The sequence below is a fragment of the Podarcis raffonei genome, chromosome 12, assembly GCF_027172205.1.
Source record: "Podarcis raffonei isolate rPodRaf1 chromosome 12, rPodRaf1.pri, whole genome shotgun sequence".
Lineage (NCBI taxonomy): Eukaryota > Metazoa > Chordata > Lepidosauria > Squamata > Lacertidae > Podarcis > Podarcis raffonei.
This window is the reverse complement of record NC_070613.1, coordinates 38,752,018-38,772,928: the sequence shown is the minus strand read 5'-3', so window position 1 is coordinate 38,772,928 and position 20,911 is coordinate 38,752,018. Positions and strand designations below refer to the sequence as shown.

General features: G+C 38.6%; 1 protein-coding gene across 11 annotated transcripts in view; it reads left to right on the top strand.

Moving 5' to 3' along the window:
* The window catches only part of TBC1D5 (TBC1 domain family member 5), a 289,716-nt gene that overhangs the window by 117,719 nt on the left and 151,086 nt on the right, over positions 1-20,911 (top strand). For all 11 annotated transcript variants that reach the window (XM_053359280.1, XM_053359270.1, XM_053359272.1 and 8 more), the window contains 5 exons: positions 4,115-4,181; positions 16,460-16,568; positions 17,372-17,461; positions 17,554-17,625; positions 20,590-20,657. In XM_053359280.1, coding sequence (XP_053215255.1) covers positions 4,115-4,181; positions 16,460-16,568; positions 17,372-17,461; positions 17,554-17,625; positions 20,590-20,657 — 406 coding nt within the window. The remainder of the gene's footprint in view (positions 1-4,114; positions 4,182-16,459; positions 16,569-17,371; positions 17,462-17,553; positions 17,626-20,589; positions 20,658-20,911) is intronic.

Sequence of the window (20,911 nt, the reverse complement as noted above, 5' to 3'; positions counted from 1 at the left end):
ATATATATCTCACTACAGTTGCCTTGCCTGTAGCTTTCAAACTTTGCAGTATTCAAATACAGTGCTGTCTTATATGAATTTAATGCTATGTTACTGAAAACCTGCCTTAAACTTTAGTACTTGATTATATCTGTGTTTGTTTTCAGGAAGAATTACAATCTTTGCATGATGTCATAGGGTCCTGATTATTAATAGCTTGTGTTTTTCCCATTAGCAAATAAGATAAGATTTAAACTTCCAACAGCAGCAAACTCTTGTCTTTACATATTACACTACAGTAATCACTTAAATGATTTTTTCCCCTTTTAAAATTCTGAAATATATTTTGCATTTTCACTTTGGGAAACTTCAGCAACTCCCTTGGAGTGTAATGTACTTCAATTTTTTGCAGCCTAATAATTATTTTATAAATATCAGAAGTGCAGTGCACTTAATTCTTTAGCTGAAGGCATTATATTCAGTTTCTGTACACTGCTTCGAGCTTGCTCCATTTAATCATTTTAAAAGCTTAGTTGGTGTAAATTGAATTTAACACTGTAGTTGCAAGGGTGTTATGTAAAAAGTCCAAAAGGAGCGCTTATGGCACAGGATCTTATTGATCTTAAACTCTCTAGCACCCTCTGTTGTCATGTACTAGCAATATCAAGTGTATTATCTTCTTTAACAACCGGATAGCCATCAAATTTATCAAAGTATGTTTGACGCAGATCTTTCAAATATGTACTTTGTCGTTTGCATAATTTAGCAAAAGTTACATTTTTTAACTAAATCAAGCTTTAGTTTCTATCTTACTGCGTTCATCAAATGGCGATATTTTGATTTGCTGTAGCCTTTGAAAAAGACTCACTCTGTTTTGTGTGGGGGTTTTTTTAAAAGAGATGCTCAAATTCTGCAGATTTCATATACATGAGCTTCAGGAGTAAAAACTGTCTGTTTTCTGTATACCCTGAAATTGTTACTGTACTGCTTCAAAACAGGAAGAACCTGAAATTGTCCGTACTAAAATTAAGAATTTATAACTGAATGGAACAGATGTTTTCATAAACATTTGCTATAATTAATTTCAACAGGGGGATTGGAGGAACAAAGCAGTTGCTCCCTTCTCTAAACTTAAATACCTTTTTCCCATACAGCAAACCCAGAAATCTTTTCTTTAATACTGTTAATGAAATAAATTTACTTCTCTGTTTGTGTTTTACAACGAAAAAGAAAACATTAATATTGCATTGTATTCTTATCTTTGAACTGGTGGGAAAGCATTCTATAAACAGTGACATTATTTATCTTAGATAAGTCTTTTAAAAAAAATCAAACTCAGTTACATAAAGGGTCTCCTTACTACTGTGTTAGTAGTATTATATAAAGAGGTAAAAATCATGGGACATATTACAGTATATGGAATAGTGTTGTATACTGAAGCTTTTTATATTTGGCACCACTATCTAATTTTTTTATTTTTTATTTTTTGGTGGGTGATAGATTTTGAGGGAAATATCTGCTATCATTATTGCTGATTTTTTTTAATGAGTAAATGTGCTATATTCTAATAATATGTGTATTCTGGCCTCCAAGTTGTTGTTAATTGAATTTATACCCTACCTTATGACCTCAGCAATTTTCTTCCAAAGGCCATGATTCAAAAGAAGTACATATTAACAACCACATTTGAATATTATGTTTACTGTTGCTACAGAGAGGGAAAAAATATCCACTTACCAGAATCTTCTTTACCATCTTTGATGGCAATTTATTTTCCTCACTATTTCTGCACTTTATAAAAATACCGCTTAATTGAGAGAGCATTTTTTTTTTAAAAAAAGTTTTAAAATAAGCACAGCCTAATTGTTCTACACCTGAAAGCTCTACTGCAGCTGCAAGAAATTTTGAGCAAACCAGTATTCTTGACTGATCTGTCATCTACAAAGTGTGCAAAGAAAAATAGGTAGCTGTCATTAAAATTACATTTCAGCTTTCAATAACCATTTAATGAGTAGTGTAATTATATAAGTATGGTACCTCAAGTACTTCACTCAATAATTAAAAAATAATCTCATCTTTAAAGTGAAAGCTCTAATTATTATTTGACTTAACCAGGACCACTGTTATGATCTCCAGTGGCATCTCAGAGTGTTTTGAAGGTATAAATTAAAGCTGAATAAATCATTAAATTATTAAGCTTTAAATATGCTAAAATAAAAGTATGTGGTATTTTAAAAATATGCTACTGCAATTTGTAACTTCATAATGTAAGCAAATTCTTCTCTATTACTTTTTTCTTCTCAGAGATCACAAATTATGCACTTTTAAATATATATATGCATATGATTTAGTCTTTAGAGCAGAAACTGGGGGTGATTATTACCAAGCATTAACCATGAAAACATGATTTAATGCAGTTCTAGTTTCTTAGCAGTAATGCATCATTTTATTTATAGGCTGGGAAGATAGAAATTTGAACTACAAAACATTTTGTCATTCAAAGCAAAATCCCTTTTCTCATATTTTCCATTTGTACAAATATTGTCAGCCAGCCACCGTATAGGGTTACAAAGTGCGGTCATATCTAGTCTTAGCCGAAAGAGTGGGCAAATCTAATCTTAGCTTAAATAAATGAATATCATTTCTTTCTCTGCATGATCCCATATTTAAGCACCAAAGTATGTGGATAAGTGTGTGTGTGCTACATGCTTTCACCATATGGTAATTGACATGATTGCAGCACTTCTAAGCAACTGCAACTATGACTGCGGAAATCGCTTCAATTTTAACATATGTATCATAAAACATTGCACATTTCTGCATGGGATTCTGTATCCCATGGCTAGAATTGCATGCCACAGTATATTAACTGGCATTCAGAAGAACATGCATGGCAATCTCATAACAAGGTATTGGTGTTGGCTGACCTGAAACATATAATAGTGACTACTCTAATCCCTATTCATGGAGGCAGTACCATTATATCTTGTGCCCCCAAGATTTCACTGCTCATGCCTGCATCAAGAAGCCCTGGTATTTTTGGCAGAAGATAAGCAATTAGATACAGTCGTACCTTGAGAGTCGATCGGAATCCATTCCGGAAGTCCGTTTGACTTCCAAAACCAAAGCGCGGCTTCAGATTGGCTGCAGGAAGCTCCAGCAGCCAATCAGAAGCCGTGGAAGCCCTGTTGGACGTTTGGCTTCCAAAAATAGTTTGCAAACCGGAACAGTCACTTCCGGGTTTGCAGCGTTCGGGAGCCAAAACGTTTGAGCACTAAGCTTTTCGAAAACCAAGGTACAACTGTGCTTATCGGATAGAGAGGAATATAAAACTCAGTTTATTGGGAAATAGAGTCTGAATCTATAGGAATAAGTCTCATTTCCCTCAGTGGGGCTTATTTCTGGGTAGACCCGGGCTCCTTCTGTCATGGTTTCCCCCAAGAACCCTTGGAACTGTAGTTTAATAAGAGGCCAAGAATGGTTAGGAGACCCCTATTTCTCTCCCAGAGCTACAGTTTGCAGCATGGTTTAAGAATCAACCCCTCTTCCCATGGAACTCTGGAAATTGTAGCTCCGTAAGTAGAATAGGGTTCTTCCAGCACCCTTAGCAAACTAAATTTCCCAGAATTCTTCACAGGAAGCCATAGCTGTTTAAAGTGGTATGATAGATATCGTGTCGATATGGGATTGTACTGCATGGCACCACAACCACACTTTGGGGTCTAATTTTATATCTTGGATTTTACATAAATTGCACTAAATCATGCCTTTCCTTGGATGCCTAAGAAATTTATGAATGGTTCACACACACATGTCTTGATGTCTTATAGCTGAATTTGTGTCAAAATTTTGTTTCTTTGATCTTTGATTATCACTTCTTGCCTAGTCATTAAGTGTTGTCCATGCATGTGTAAACCAGCTGATAGACCCTTCATAGTTGGGGCTCAACCAGTGCATCTCCTCTGTATTGTTTTCCTTCACATTGATGAACTTAATCCATACATTTTGAGGGACAGATTGCATCAGGGTTGATTCAACTCCCAGTGGTCCAATCTTACTGTGCAAAGAGCTGGTACTTCTGTACATCCATGTCACTCTCCTTTAACCTGCTAAAAACCTCCATTTATCTTCCTAGATATGTCAAATGAGAATGGAAGACTGCATCAAACTTCGGATTCTGATGGAACATTTCTTTCATATAGGTGAGAGTTTCTCATGCTTTCTGGCTTTTGAGAACTAAAATTCCAGTTCAACAACATATGAAATCATTTTTGTCAGCGTTTAATTTGAATTTCTTCCTTTAACTTACTTTTGCGAAAAACCCTAAGCCAGTCTCTGGTGTGACTCCAGAGATTGGAGGACATTTCAGGAAATACTGTATGCTGAAGTCACACCAGTGATTGGAACAGATTTCATGGTGTGTGGTTTTTTCATTTGAAGGAAGTTCTCTCTCTACCACTCCATTTTTGGGTTTAAGTCTTTTTGTCTTTCCTAGAATCCTCACTCTGGAATTATCAGCATTTCCTGGCAAATTGTTCTTCTTTCATGGCTAGTCACAGGAATTAGGATCAGCTTTTATTTGTACTTGTCTGCCTAGAGCTACTTAGTTTACTTAGACTTTTTAAAATTCCATATTAACTCAATACAAATAATTTTTAGACCTGTGATCATGGTTGGCTCCAAGTTTGAGAGCATAGTGTCCTCTAACAGGTCCCCTATCCTGTCAATGGCACATGCAGGCTTTCCTGGCTACAGTAGCACCGCTCCAAATACTGTTGGGTTGCTGAGTCTAGGACAGGCATGACCAAACGTGGCCCTTGAGATGTTTTGGGACTACAGTTCCCATCATCCCTGGCCACTGGTCCTGTTAGCTAGGGATGATTGGAGTTGTAGGCCAATAACATCTGGAAGGCCAAGTTTGGCCATGCCTGGTCTGGGAAGTAATTTAATTTCCCACAATTAAAGCAGTGCTGGATCAGGAGCATTGTAGGTAGATCCAATTGCTTGGTGCTGATTGGATTGTCAGTACCTTGCCAAGGTACAGAGGACCTGTCAAGAATGACAGGTCCTGATGCCAGCTCTGCCTATCATATGAACCTGAACTGCAATCCAATAAAGCCATAAGTTACTCATTGACTGTTGACCATGCTGAAGTTTGGTGTTTTCAGAAAGAATTACAATTGTTTGCAATGGCTGAAGGCCTGCTGGAGTGTCATAAGCCCTGGTTTTACTTGAAGGTGGCATGTAAGAGATTGGTGTCTTGGTATGAGTAACCTCAAATGGTGTTGCCTGGTTATGCAGCCTTTATAACATTTTAGTAATGAATGCAATATTGAATAAGTCTGTTTTGAAGTATCTGGACAGAAACACTAGAAGAATCCATGAACACTGAGCATCTGTTGAACATCCAACAGATTTGTAGCATATGTTAGTTGTCCTCTGAGAAAAGTTTTGTCTTTTACAAGAACAATGTTTCTGTGAGAACAGGAATTCACAAACTGAATAGCTTCCTTGACTTCTCTGATTTATTTTGTAAAAAATATTTTCTGTATTAGCTTCCAAAGGAGAAAACAAGAGTTATGGTCTTGCCATCTTCAACCATAGATTACTCTTTTGTCAAGAAGTAGAGACTCCAAAATATAAGTGACCGTAGGACTCTTAAATAGAGATGTAGAAGTTATTTGATAGACAGATGAGTGACAGGATACAACAGCACACATTGAATTTTGTTGGTTTAACAGTAGGTCTCATAGCACTTGATATGTATAATTAATGTCAAATTGGGTCCAACTTTCTGGATAATCAGAAAATAGAGACCTAGCCTCCCCCCCCCCATCTAAATTCTGCTGATTGCCACATAGTCAGGTGCCATAGCCCCAAGGCTTCTTGGTTACAAGATCGCTGAATAATAATTGTGCTTTGAAAGTAAGTGATAAAGAACGACTTTGCTAAAATAATACTAAACCATTTTTATCATAAATCAGAGTCGGCCATTATTGCAGCACAGTATTAATTTATTGGTACAATTAGAAAGCGAAAATGATAGAGCTAGGTCATATGGTATATTAAAGAAGCAGAAGAAAGCCTTGGCTTTTAATAGTTGGCAGACCCGACACTGCTATTAAGTAGCATTACAGTATTTAAGGTGTGAAATGAATATTTTATTCTCAGTAAGAAGTAGCTCCAGACATATAATGAGGCTAGCTGCAAATTGTTTGGCTCTAAGTTCTAAATTACATTGCAAATAACAGACAAGAACCTCATGAGCAAAAATGTGTGAATGTTAAACTAAGATATAGTTGTGGAAAAATGTAATGGTTTAGAAAAAAGGAATTGACCAATAATTGATATATAATAAAGTCAAACTAGGAAGAAGCAATAGCTACAATCATTTATGTATATGTAAATCTCATTGATTTCAGTGGAATTAATGAACATGCAACCCTGTACAGGGTTTTTAACAAAACAAAAGCAAAGCAGAAACACCTGTATTAAAAAAGAAAAGAAAAAAGAAAACCACACATAACAGCTAAACGGCCAGGGGAAATAAAAAAGGTCTTTGCCTATGAGTAGAAATACATCAAACTCTGTCAAGTCAACCAAGTTCTTGTTGGAAGCCAACACTGAAAAATCCATCTTGTGGCTCTTCACGCACAGATATCAACCTCTGAAGGCAGGGGGACCTGAAGAAGACCCTCTCAGGAATATATTGAGAGTTGGCAAACTGCTGGTGGAAGAGGCGGGTTGCTAATACTTGCAACTGAAAGTGTTACATTTGCTATGGGTGTGTGATTGCTAGAACCTCTAAATACAAAGCACAGTTAATAATTTGAGGAAATGAACTATCCCTTTTAATGACAATTTTTGCCCTTGATACTTCCTGAGAATGGTAATTCTCTTAGTCAGCAAACCGTGGGCTCCATCCTTAATGTTGGCAATACAGTGCCACTAGAAAGTAGAAATACTGTCTTTCTCTCCTTCCCAAGGGCAGCTGACCTTCTCCTCGCCAAAGAGTTGAACCTCTTGCCAGCACATATGACTACAGACTATTACATTAATCTGTTTAGCCGCAGTACCAGCTGCTTGCATGTTTTTAATTATCTTATTAGATGATATAACAGTGACCTATGAAATAAAATTGAAGGTGAGCATTTTTAACTTCTTTTATTTAACAGCTTTCCCCCAAAATATATACTAATGAATAACTAATTGGTGAGAGGGGCAATTAGGCTTTTGTTTTTTACTCTGTAGAATCTAATTTTGAGGACAAAATAACTTAACTTTCTTTAAGGATTTTCTAACTACTATTAATTATATTTCACGTGTAACACGTATAAGTATTAACATTAATATCCCTTGTTTTACTGAGTTATGATTTTGATGCATTATTTTGCATAATAGTCTACTAAATATTGACACCTCATGCTTTACTTAATATAATTTTGTTTCCAAATTATTTTTCTTCCTATTTCCTTGAAAACAGTTTACTAGCTTAATGTTGCTTATTTAAATTGTGCCCGTATCATCCAAGTTAATAGTGCTTTGCAGAACTCTGTAAGAAAGACTTGTAATAGAGGATGCTCAAGCTAATATGGATCTTCTTAAGGTGGTCTTTCTAGGATCAGGCAAATAAACAATGTGTATATAAGGTGGGACCAGGGACGCGAGTGGCGCTGTGGGTTAAACCACAGAGCCTAGGACTTGCCGATCAGAAGGTTGGCGGTTCAAATCCCCATGATGGGGTGAGCTCCCGTTGCTTGGTCCCAGCTTCTGCCAACCTAGCAGTTCGAAAGCACGTCAAAGTGCAAGTAGATAAATAGGTACTGCTCCGGCGGGAAGGTAAACACCGTTTCCGTGCGCTGCTCTGGATCGCCAGAAGTGGCTTAGCCATGCTGGCCACATGACCCGGAAGCTGTCTGCGGACAAATGCCGGCTCCCTCGGCCAATAAAGCGAGATGAGTGCCGCAGCCCCAGAGTCGGTCACGAGTGGACCTAATGGTCAGGGGTCCCTTTACCTTTTATATAAGGTGGGAGGGGTAGATCAAGGCAGGAATTGATGACTGAATGGTGCAGCAGGCTTTCTACTTGCTTCTAGTTGGGGGTTGATTGTTTCACACATGTTCTAGCACTGTAAGGATGATTTTTAGAAGTTATTTCCAAGTCCACCTCATAACCAGTTCACACGTAACTCTAAGTCAAACCATGGCTAAGTGTGAACGAGCAAGCACACAGGCAGTCAGAGGAAAAATCATGGCTGCTTTGCTCCTCACCTAGTCTTGTTGCTACCATGCTACCTAGAACTTAGACTAGCTTGGCTTCGTACTACATCTAAACTCAGTTTTGTGGTTTGTCCTTGCTCCAAGCAAGCCACAAGTGTTGAGCCAAGAACAAGCCCCAGCTACAGTTTGAGTGAGACAAACCATAAGCCTGAGTTTGAATGCAACACTCAGCCAAACTATGGCTTAGCTGCTTTTCTTTTCTTTCGTTTGCTCATTCACACTTCAACATCATGGTTTGTCTTACACAAGTTTCATGCCAGCATGAGACAAGAAAAATGTAAGAGAGGACCTGCTTTTTGAGTGTCTCAACAATGGGTCTCAGTGTTTTTCAATCAAGGATCACTCATGCAACTGAATGCTAGCACATGTGAATGGAACTGTATTCATAATTATGTATATCCTCGCTGAGTAGATCCACTTGGTTTGCAAACCAGACTGGAAGCAATATGGTGTTTTCCTCTATTTTCTTAAAAGTGGAAGTGTTCCTGGAAATATTGTGGTCTTTATTTTGAAGGGAAATGAGCCATAAAAAAATTGTGTATGGCTCCTTTTGCTTTCCCTTCAACCCTGCTCCTGGTGCAATGATCACAGCCATGTTCATTTTTAGGGGGCAGGAGTAGCAGAACCCTTCCATTTTAGGGTGCTGTTTGTTTCAGAGTGCTACAGCTTAGGCAGGGGCAAAGCCAATAAATGTTTCTTGTCTCTACCTGTTTTATGTTTCCCTGTCCCACATAACCTTTTATGCTGGGTGACTAAGGAGTCATCAGGTTTCTCTGTAGATCTAGGTGTGTCACTTCTTTACAGCAAGTTCCCATGGAGATTTTTGCTCTGCTTGTTGTACATTGTCACAGCCGTCCACATTGGACTAGGCATAGCATAGGTCTCTCCCCTCCACTTTGTGGACCACAGCTTTCCACTTTTGCTTGCTTCTTAAAACCTGTGGTCCACAGAGTGGAGGAGAGAGATCTATGCTGGTTGTATAATTAGGAAGAGGACTGTATGCTACATCATCCATGTCACAGTATAAACACAAATTTCAAGCTGAAGAGAGAAGTGCTTGAGTTTTGGCATGTTTGTTGGAGGAATTACTCTTTCTGTCTCTCCCTTGTCCATATTTATTAAATTATTGCAGTATTTCCCTCCCAATTAAATGGACAGATTTAGTCTACAATTCCGAATTATCTCCAGGTGCATCAGAGAATGATTCTGTTTTATGAAACACCTGTTCAGCATATTGCAATAAAATTAGATAATAATGTTAGCACAAAGAAGAGCTCTAACAAAAAAGCAGCCTTTGGAAAGGGTTAAGAATATAAGAAGAGACTACTGGATCAGGCCAGTGACCCATGTAGTCCAGTATCCTGTTCTCACAGTGGCTAACCAGGTGCCTATGGGAAGCCTGCAAGCAGGACGCAAGCACAAGAGCCTTCTCTCCTTCTGCAGTTTCTAGCAGCTGGTATTCAGAAGCATACTGCCCCTTACTGTGGAGGCAGAGCCTAGCCATTGTGGCTAGTGGCTACTGGTAGCCTTGACTTCCTTGAATTTCTGTTATCCCCTTTTAAAGCCATCCAAGTTTTTGCCTTTCCCCCGCCCATTCACTGACTTTGAAGAGGTCCTTTTGGAGCTCTTCACAATCCATTTCTGTTTTAATGACCCTGAACAATTTAGTATCATCAGCACTTTCTACATTCCTCCATTGGGGAAAAAAACCTGTCCATTTATCCCTGATTTCCTCTTCCTGTTACTTACCCCATTCAAACAAGAGGACTTCTCTTATAATGCCTTCTTATAATTCTAGTGGGTTCTAGTAACATCAGTCACAGACATGTGAGAAATGGCAGACCTGGAAATACAGCCATTCATGTGTGCAGTATGATTGACTCTTTCTCCTGCCTTAAAGTGATATTAGTGGATGAAACAAAGGTCAGAGACAGAAGACAGTATGAGCAGCCCACCTTGTTCCACCATATGTGTTGCTGTTAACTCTCTGCTATTGTGGTTGATCACATAGTTGTTGCTCCCTTGCTTAGAACCCGAGTACAGAGTAGATCCAGGAGAGACTTGGTTTCTATGACCAGGACATGCAGGGAGCCATCACTGCCATAGATTACCTTGGTGTTTAAGAATCTTCTCCTTCTAGGACAAGCAGAGATGGCAGGAACCAGTTCCTACACGCAGCACCTCTGCATGGAGAGAGCTGAAGAGCTGCTTCTTGCCTTTGACCTTTAATATTGTCAACAGAGGGAAAGAACCAGAAAACTGGAGCAGTTGCCTCTTCATCTCTTATTTCTACAAACCACTTTAGTGGAAGCATTCATGGAAGTTTTTCCAAGAAGCAAAAAATAGTATTAAAAAATAGAAAATAGAAAAATAATAATTGGTGTTTTGGAGTCAATTCTCTTCTGTAGCTATAATTTCAGAACAGCTCCATTTATTCTGATAAATCCCACCATTCCTTTAATATCTTATGTGTTTTATGTTAATGTCTTTGTCGTGGGTTTTTAAAGTTTAACAAGTACCATCTCACACACACAGATGGCCATTGTTCATTACTAAAGTGAGTGTGAATTAAAATATTTATTAAAAGTTCTTAAGCACAGTGGGCCTAAGTAATGCACAGCAATAATGCTATCAGGATTCATTTAAACTCCAAGCTCAAATCATCTTTGTGCCAGTGTGACTGAAATTGACAGATAAATGGCACCATGCTTCTGGTGGTGTTGAGTTGTGCTTTTTCAGATCTTAATCATGCTGGCACTTCCTCCTTGGAGAGTGAAACTAGTCCATAAGGTTTTTAGTGACCTAAAAGCAAGAACATCTGCTGCAGAACCACAAGCAAGTTGTTGGCCAAGTTTAGTAGTTCGGGAGTCTGCAGATGATTGCAAATACTAGAATTTTAGTTTCAAGTATCCTGTAGCAGACAAAGGTGCCAGAATCTTTCAGTAACTCTGCGGTTAATAGATTTTAAAGTTATTTTTCTTTTTATCAGAGAATAGTGTTTGCAACTATTGCATCACATGACACTATTCAAACAATTTGCCTATGTCACCCATTTCTTTTGCTTTACATGTGTGGTGGTGCTTATCTGAGTGCCATCTATCAACCCCACTTCTGTTGGTGAGACATTCCTTAGTAGGTCTGGCCACAACACACACACAGTTGTGCACTTTTTAAACTCACTTTCTGTGCAAATCTGAAATATCAGAACATTTGTATCTCGAAAATAAAAATGCCCCATGCACAGGTAAACAAATATATGTGCATATGCCCACAATGGATCTCAACAATCTGGAATTTAGGGAGAGTTGGGAAGTAGTCCTTGAGGGGAGAGGGGTTTGGGGTGCAACACACAGTGCAGTTACATCTCATCAAGTGCACCCCACTAGCGTAGATGAGAAACATTGAAATAGAATTCAGTTGAAAGTTCCCATGTGTGAACTAATGTGCACAAAAGGGCACATGGAAAATCAGATCTGTGCAACCCACATGCACATTAACACACAGATGTGAAAGCAGCCTGAGTTCTGGTCTTCAAGTACCTGACTTCAGAGGAAAGCTGAAGCCAGAGCTATGATCCATAAATGAGTGGTTTAGACAGCAGGCAGTAGGAATCCCTCAGGTCCTAAATACCTGCAGCTTTCATTTTTCATTTTGTGAACTTCTCCTGCTTCAGCTTATTCCTTTCAAATAAGTCCTTTGTATCTCCATAGTTTGTTCTTCCTTTTTTCCTAGTAACTAGGATCCATATTTCCTGTGATGGGTTCATTTGAGATCAGGTAGTCCCTAGAAGTTATTTTCTGCACAAATACAGCTAAACAAGTTGTGTGGATGTTAACCCTCCTCCCTCCAATAGCAAATACAAATGTGAAAACTTTGCTTAAGGGCTGAGGCATGCCTCATGCTATGCAGGACTTAAAGCCAAGCACTTATTAATAATAAAGCATTATCTTAATGCTGCACATGCCTATTCAGAAGGAAGTCCCTTTGTGTTTAAAGAGACTTAATCCCAGGTAAGTTTGTACTGGATTGGCAATGAGAAAAATTGATTATTGAGCCTTAACAGTTGTATCTTCACAGTCAGGGCTAGCAGGACATTGCTGACTTTTGATGGTAAGCATGAGGTTGTCAGGCCACGGGTGTGGGGTCAAAGACGCAGCAATCTCTCTCTCTAATATTGTGTTATGTGATACTTCCATGGCAGCCATTCTGTGACTGACTCCGGCTTAACCCTCAAAATTCAAAATTGTTGCTAAAATTGTTGCCAAAAATGTTGGCAACCCATTGTCTGTTGTTAGCATCCAGCATATTAAATGGTTTGGGGACTATATCTTGTTGGTTTATGAATGTACAGTGGTACCTCAGGTTACATAGGCTTCAGGTTACAGACTCTGCTAACCCAGAAATAGTGCTCCAGGTTAAGAACTTTGCTTCAGGATAAGAACAGAAATCCAGTTCTGGCGGCGCAGCAGCAGCAGGAGGCCCCATTAGCTAAAGTGGTGCTTCAGGTTAAAAACAGTTTCAGGTTAAGAACGGACCTCCGGAACGAATTAAGTACTTAACCCGAGGTACCACTGTATAAAGTTTTAGTGTCTTACAGTGCAATCCTGTGTATGTTTACTCAGAAGTGGATTATATTGTGTCCAGTATTGCTTGCTCCCTAATGTGTTTAGGCCACACCATCAGATTCAATTCTGATCCCATGCCCTACATTTGTGACAATGGGGCAAAAGTAGTTCCAGTTTGATTCATGTTTGGCTCTTTGGCTACCATTGATATAGAAAGGTGGAAGCTGACAATGTGGTAGTCTTCAGATTTATATTGGACTACAGCTCCCATGAGACCCAGCCACATGGCCAATGGCCAGGTATGATGGGAGTCATAGCCCATAATATTTCAAGGGCAGCATGTTGGCTTTCCCTGGATATTTGCACCCAGTATCTGAATGGAGTGAAATGTCCATCTCTGTCAATCAGATGAGAAATGTCAATTTAAGAAAGAAAGAAAATAGATGCTTCATCACCTCCACACTCAACCCTTGACAACCATATGCTGAACATTGATACTTAAAAGCCACTTTACTCTTTGCTGTTTATTAAATTCCTCTGCCAAAAATTCAAGACTTCTAAGCACTGGAGAACCAGAGAGACTAGCTGAGTGATCTATTGCAGGGGAGCAGGGGGCACAGATTCTATAGGAAGCAACTGCCTTATTCAAATCCCTAGTGACTCATGGTGGTCAGGGTGGGAGATGTGAGCGGCCTCCCCTGTTTCATTTCTCTCCCCGCTCCCCCCCCCCATTGACAGCAATGGGTGGGAATAAATTATGCCAGCTCCAGAACTGATGTGGTTTTGAGGCCTCTTGTGGAGCCTTTTGGGAGAGTGAAGGGGCTTAGGATCCTGCAAAGCTGTCGTCTCATCTGACACACCTTCAGAATGTCCTGTTTTGACCCCCACCACCCACAGGACATTGCTAGTGGGACAGCAGCATCAGTGAAGCTTTTCACTGCTGTCCTGGAGATGTGCCATTCTGCCGGCAGACCGCCATCTCTGCCATGAAGTGGTTCTTCTCGATTCTGTGGCCCCTCACTGCCTTCTCACAAAGCATGAGATTATTTTAACTTGTCAGATTGTTTTTATATATGAGGAATAACTGGTTTCTTGTTGCTAAATGTACACATATAGACTATTTGTATATAAAGTTTTATGAAAATTATGAAATGGCCACAAAATAAAAATACCAGGGATACTTAAATGATATATTGGATAATTTTTAATTTTGCTAGACGGTTGTATGGCTTTGCGGGTCATTATTTTAACCAATGTCAGTAACAAATATGTCCTACACTCTTGTAAACTGTGTGCCTTTGTACTACTAATAATTATTTGAATGTTATTTTTTAAAAAAATCTAGGAGAATTAAAATGGATCAATCTTTGAACAATTTCTAAAATATTTTTCTTTGTACAAAAAGCAGAAAGACTGTGTACAGTTCTTAATTGCCTTTTCGAGACTGAGTTCCCTCATTACCTGTGATTTAAGCTAAAAATGAAGTAATTATAGATAACAGTGTTTATCTGGTTGATCTTGGCACCTGCAGTCCTAATGCTGAAGCTCTTCCTGTTTCTGAGGCCAGGCTTTAACGTCTCTGGCTGGCATTACTAATCTGCAACTCTTACATTTCTGCTAAATTTCCCATAAAAGTTTCAGACACTATGCTGTGCAAAAAAAATTTTTTTCTAGATAGAAGACTTGGTAAAACACACATTTTTATTAGGCGTGTTTTGTTCCTTCCACAGAACAAATAGCTGGCAAACAGTGGTTTCTGCTTTCCCCATTTTCTTCTTTTATGTCGTTTATCAGATCAGAATAGTTTTGTAAAGTATGTTGATGTATGCCCCAATTCTTTTAAACATATGTCTGGATTCTTTATTCTATTGTATTTGCTTGATCAGAACAAAGCTTAGCCTGCAAAAGTTTTTCTAGGAGTTGCACATTACTTTGTCCAACAAGTACATTGCCCAATCTGGAATCCTAGCAGTGACCTGGTTCTTGTGGAACACAGAGGCAAACCTTTTGCACGAATGAGCAAATGGTCAGGTCAGGAGCAAAGGCGATAGTAGCTGCCTCCTTCCGCTGCTAAGGCACCACTTTGAGTTAGCATTGAGGCACCACTTTGCATTGTCTTAGCATTGAGTTAGCATTGAGGCACCACTTTGAGTTAGTGAGGCTACAGGGAACCAGACAGAGGGTCTTCTCGGTAGTGGCGCCCACCCTGTGGAACACCCTTCAGATGAGAAGGAAATAAGCAGCTATCCTATCTTTAAAAGACATCTGAAGGCAGCCATGTTCAGGGAAGTTTTTAGTATTTAATGCTGTACTGTTTTTAACACTTGATTGGGAGCCGCCCAGAGTGGCTGGGGAAACTCAGCCAGATGGGCGGGGTATAAATAAATGATGATGATGATGATGATGGTGATGATGATGGTGATGATGATGTTTGAACCCAGGCTCTTGGTTTGTCTTGCTCCACACAAATCAAGAACTGTAACCAATGTTTGGTCTGAGTTACCATTCATACTTTTATCTGAGGAAGAAAAACCATAAACCTTTAACTTTCACCAAATGTGGCAACTGAGGCATAGCCTGCTTTTACTTCATGACCTATCTTCACCTTCTTCCACAAACCAAGGAATCTCTGATTTTGCTTATGTGAGAAGAAGTTTTAGTTTGTCTTTGTCTTTGTTTTTGTTTTACTCAAATTATATTTGTTAATTCAGTGACTCAAGGAAGTCTTTGGGCTATTTCACTTTAGATCCTCAGGTGGGTGGTATTGTTCTAGAGATTCAGTTCAGTGGAAAATAGAGAAAATATAGTTTAATTCTTGTATTCAAATTCACTAAATGGTTTGGGACAATTAATTTCCAATTGTTTCCCAGTAGAGTAGATTTACTTGTACATTAATGAAGCACAGGTGTTAGGCCCCTGGTGTCTTTGTGCCTAGGAGGCATATTTAGGTTGTTTATCTAGTCAGCCGTAGGTACTGCAAGGTACTCAAGCTTGCCTTTAACAGTTTATACAGTGAGGGGTTTTTTAAAATTTATTTTTTAAAAATTTGCTAGCACCTGTTAAATTTTTAAGACTGATCATGTAGAAAGAAGTGGAAGAGACTGCAATAGTAAACAGCACTAAAAGTTAACGGAAGTCATCTTCTATTATGCTTAACTGCCCAGCTTGACATTATGTAGAAAAGAGGCTTCATTTAGGCAAATGTGTCATGTGCAGAAATAATAGTCAACACTATACTTCCTTGTACCATATTTTGAAATTAGGTATTCTTTCAAATAGGTACTGCTTTATCTATGGTTGAAACCCAAATGTGCTTATATTAATATTCATTTTTCTTGTTTATTCACTGAACTGCAGTACCAACATTTTAGAGGAAATGGAATAGCCTCCACAGACATTATGAATTTCAGTAGCTGGCATAATTATAGTGATCTACATATTCATTAAATCCAGGGAAGAAATGTGTCCAAAAAGACAACCATGCGTTTAGAAATAGCACACTGCTAAATATATACATTTAAAACTTCCTTTCCTTTTGTTTACCCAAAATTACTTCATGTTATATTGCTTCACAGTCAGCTAAGTCTTTAATAATAATTTTTAAAAGTTCTTTTCCCCCCTGCTCATTCCATGTAGCAAAGAATGGGAAGAATTATTTGTAAACAACAATTACTTGGCAACAATACGGCTGAAGGGGATTAATGGGCAGCTGAGAAGCAGCAGGTTCCGTAGTGTTTGTTGGAAGGTAAGAAGAAAATATTTATTTACAGCTTGTAGTTGTAATATACCAACGTATTACCTGATGCACTTGAAGATTGCTGATGTAAAGAGTCAACTGAATTTTGAAAGATTCCATCCCAATGTTCTTCTGTTGATTTTTATAATTCACAGAACAATTAATGATTTGAAATACCTTACAACTAAATTACTGTTCATATTGAAGGATTTATGTCAATTATATTTCACTTGGGCATGCTTCATTGTGATTTTTTTATCAAAGTCGTATTTTTTCACTGAAAGTGCAACTAATCTTTAGGCTCTTTAGTTAGGATTTATCAGTTATCCCTCTTTTAAAATAGTTCTGTATAGCCTTTTCTTTTTATGGGATGAGACTATAAGAACCCTAAGCAACCTTCCTATAGAATTGGGTTAAGCAAAGTACGAGGGGCTGCTCAGGTTAACTGCCAACAGGCAAGGAGTCTGTGGAGCTGACAAGTGAAGCAGGTATGGTCTGTCAGAATATATGATTAACCTGTTGAAGCAGCTTTTTACAATATCACATTAGATAGCACAATATGGTGCAAAATATACCAAAGATACTGCACAAGTGAGAAGTATTAAGAGGATCCTGTTTGATGGCTTAACATCTTTGGCAGATGCCTTTCAGTGAATCCTTTGAACATGCACACCACGGTTATTTCAGTTTACTATATCCTACCACAAAATACCAAAGCTCCAAATTACAAATATGATTCTGTTTAGAAAGTGTCACTAGGTCAATATAACTCGCTTGTCTTTCTAACCAACCAATGTTTCATTGATCTGCAGCTGTTTCTGAATGTTCTCCCCTCTGACAGAAATCAATGGATCAGTAAAACAACAAAATTAAGAACACTGTATAACAAGATTAAAGAAATAGTAAGTTGAATCCAGACATATTTCCTTCCCTCTGCCTCAATATTTTCTGCACGTCTAATAGAGAATCTAAAGGTCTTAATTCCTATTCACAGCATATTACAAATCCTCGAAAAGCTGGACAACAAGACTTGATGATCAACAACCCACTTTCACAGGATGAAGGGGTAATTATAACTTATTTTATATTATATCCGGAGCATGCAATAAAACCTTGGATGCTCTTCACCAAGTAAAGAGTAGAAGTATCCTTGATATGGACAGCTAATCCAAAAGAGATGAAATGAGGTTGCAGCTTGGTGTGCCTTGACACTTAAAATGCTGGCACAGCAGTGTCTTTTGGTACCTTAGACACTAACAGTTCTTTTTCTGAAAATGCTGCAACCCAGGTCATGTCAGCTTGTGGGTTGTTTTCTTCTCGAGGAGCAAAATTCCTGCTCTCATGGTGAACTCAGTAATACTGCTTTGTACTACATTATAGGTAAAGTGTGTGCATTGTACAGCTAGCTGAGATATCACAGTCAAAGGAGATAGTGTCATTCGGGTGGTTAACATGCGTTCTCCTGATCCAAAGGAAAGGACATAACACCAGGGCTTTTAGTCACCTGGAATTCACCAGAACTCAGTTCTGACACCTTTCAGGTAGGTGCTATTGCCATTCTAAAGAGAACGTGAGAGGCAATCATCATGAGTTCTGGCACCTCTTTTTCAAGAAAAATAGCACTAGATAACACAGTATACATCTTAAATGTATCATGGCCTACCATCATAGTTCACAGTACTTGTGACACTGTATGGTGGTGTGACAAACACAGAGTTATTGTTTGTTCCCATAGTTGCCTGAAGTGGATAGTAACTCAAGGATGTGACTGAATCAGGAATTTCAGTAGGAAAGGATCTGTATATTCATCATGCAAAAAAATAATATTCTATCAGCCAACCCTTCAAACTTAATACCTAGCATCAAATTAGGAAATAAGATCTAAAAGGGGGGAAAGGAAATAAAAACACTTAAAACCAGAAAATATATAGAAATCATAGGGTTGGATCAGATTAAATTAGTCATGCTTTCTTCTTCTTTGGTGATCACTCGTAGCTGAGTAGGATTGTCTTCCATGAATATGGTCTTAACAGTGTGTCCATAGGTTACTGTGAAGGCCAATTATGGATTCACACATCCTTCCACAGTGGGGACATATGTTTCCCGGCGGGAGTTGATCATGCTGAGGATTTGCCAAATGTGCCTTCCTCTTAGACATGCTTTAACCTCACTTAAATCAGTGGGACAAGTTAGTCATGACTACTATGAGGGATAATCTGAGTTTATGAGAGTTCAACAACATATAGAAGATGCTACATTGGCTACTGCTGAACTATAATATGATTAGCTAGAAAAAATAGATAAATCAAATGGCAGTGTATATTCAGAGTCAGCATCAGTAAGAAATTCAACATTCAAAAGTTTGACATAGACCAGGGTCCAATTTCAAAAGATTCCCAAGTGGATTTTTTGAGGGCCCAAGCATCTAATATCAGGTTGACAACCATTAAGCAAGGGGGTGTTTAATCCTTCAAGCCTGTTGCAGTATCTGCATCATCCAGCAGCCAGCATTGTGTGAATTCACTCCCTTATCACTCCCAATATAAATACACAGTTTTATGCAAGCTATAGATGTTCTTTTTCCCATTTGCATCTAGTGAATTTTTTTTGTTCAGCCTCTATTCAAATTCACCTTTAGGTCCACTATTCAAGTAGCCAAGTGAAGCAAGCCTATGGCACTTGATATACTATCTCTAAACAGACGAAAAGGAGCTGAAGATGCTCTTCTCCAAAAGTGGAGCATGCTGAGTATTCATCACTTTCAGCTGATGATGTCTTGATGAGCAAGAGATCAGAGCTGGGACTTTGTTTCATTCTCTCCGAGAGTTGCCACCTGTTCTTATTCATTTAAAATAAATGTTAGTCATCAGCTCTTTTATTTAAACATTTCTGCAATTTTAAAAACAGCTGAATATACCATGATTAATTCTTCCAGTGAATATCAAGTGGAACCAATAATGTTGATACATTGCATGTTGAACTAGCATGTCATATTATTTTTAAAGCAACATACAGTGCTTCGAGGGCGATATTGGACTCTCCAGTGACCACGTACCCACAGACATTTTGGGAAGCTTCTCGCTTTCTGTTAGTTTCTAGTGAACTAAGCCATTTTATTTAAGCTTTACATGAATACTGATCAGGGCCTTCTGCGAACGTTTGCAGCTGTGGAATTGTAAAAATATCTCAAGAATGGCTGTTGGCCTTAATTGGACAATATAGTTATTGAGCGGCTCTGTAAATGTTTTGTTGTAGATTCACCATCACATTCATTTAAACATGGCAGGAGACATTTGGCTGTCACCACAGAAAGAAGCCTTGCCTCTCCTCTTCTTCTTCTTTTCCCTAGTCAAGGGCAGGAGCAGTGGCCCTCCAGCAATTATTGGACTCTTAAATCCCAACAACCCTGACCAACATGACCTGCAGTCAGGAATGATGGGAGATGGAGTCCAGCTAATTCTGGAGGTCCACAGATTAGCCACCTCTGGTCTAGGGATACAGAGCATATGGTGTGACATTGCATTGCAACTTTCCTCTTGCCCACAGAAAACAACCTGTAAATTATATGTGCATGTAAAAGTCACCATTTAGTGATGCAGAAAACACACCAGAAATATTTAGCATTGCAACTTCTAATGTTTTAATGTATTTATGCAAACTAAAAATAAGATAATATTAGGTTCCATGACATTCAGCTCAGTTGGCTAGAGCGTGGTGCTGATAATGTCAGGGTTGTGGGTTTGATCCCCATATGGGCCCCCTGCTTATTCCTGCATTGCTGGGGGGTTGGACTAGAGGACCTTCAGGGACCTCTTCCAACTCTGACTCTATGATAGAAAAAAACCAATCGTGTGAGGCTTTTTGAAAAATGCAGCTTGATCAAAAGGCTAAAACTTCCCAAAGTCTGATATTCACTAATATTGACTTCTTTTAAGCAGCCCAAATGCAACATGTTTCCAATTTGTACAAACTTTTTACATAGACCATCAGTTTTATTCCGTGTTTCATGTGAATGTCTGCCCTTTTGCAGAGTCTTTGGAACAAATTTTTCCAAGATAAAGAACTTCGAGGAATGATTGAACAAGATGTGACAAGAACGTAAGTGTTGTGAAACATTGCTGTAGATAGACAACCTTTGGCCGTAAGGCAAAATCCAGCTCACCTACACGGTATTATTTATCATTCTATATTTATTTAAAGTATTTCTATACTGCTTTTCAGGCGGACCTCAGAAAACGGTTTACATAAAAATGTTGAAACAATCAGCAGCAGTTAATTAATGCTGTACTGTCAAGAGCTTGGGATAGCTCAGTTGGTAGAGCATAAGATTTCTAATGTCAGGATCATGGGAA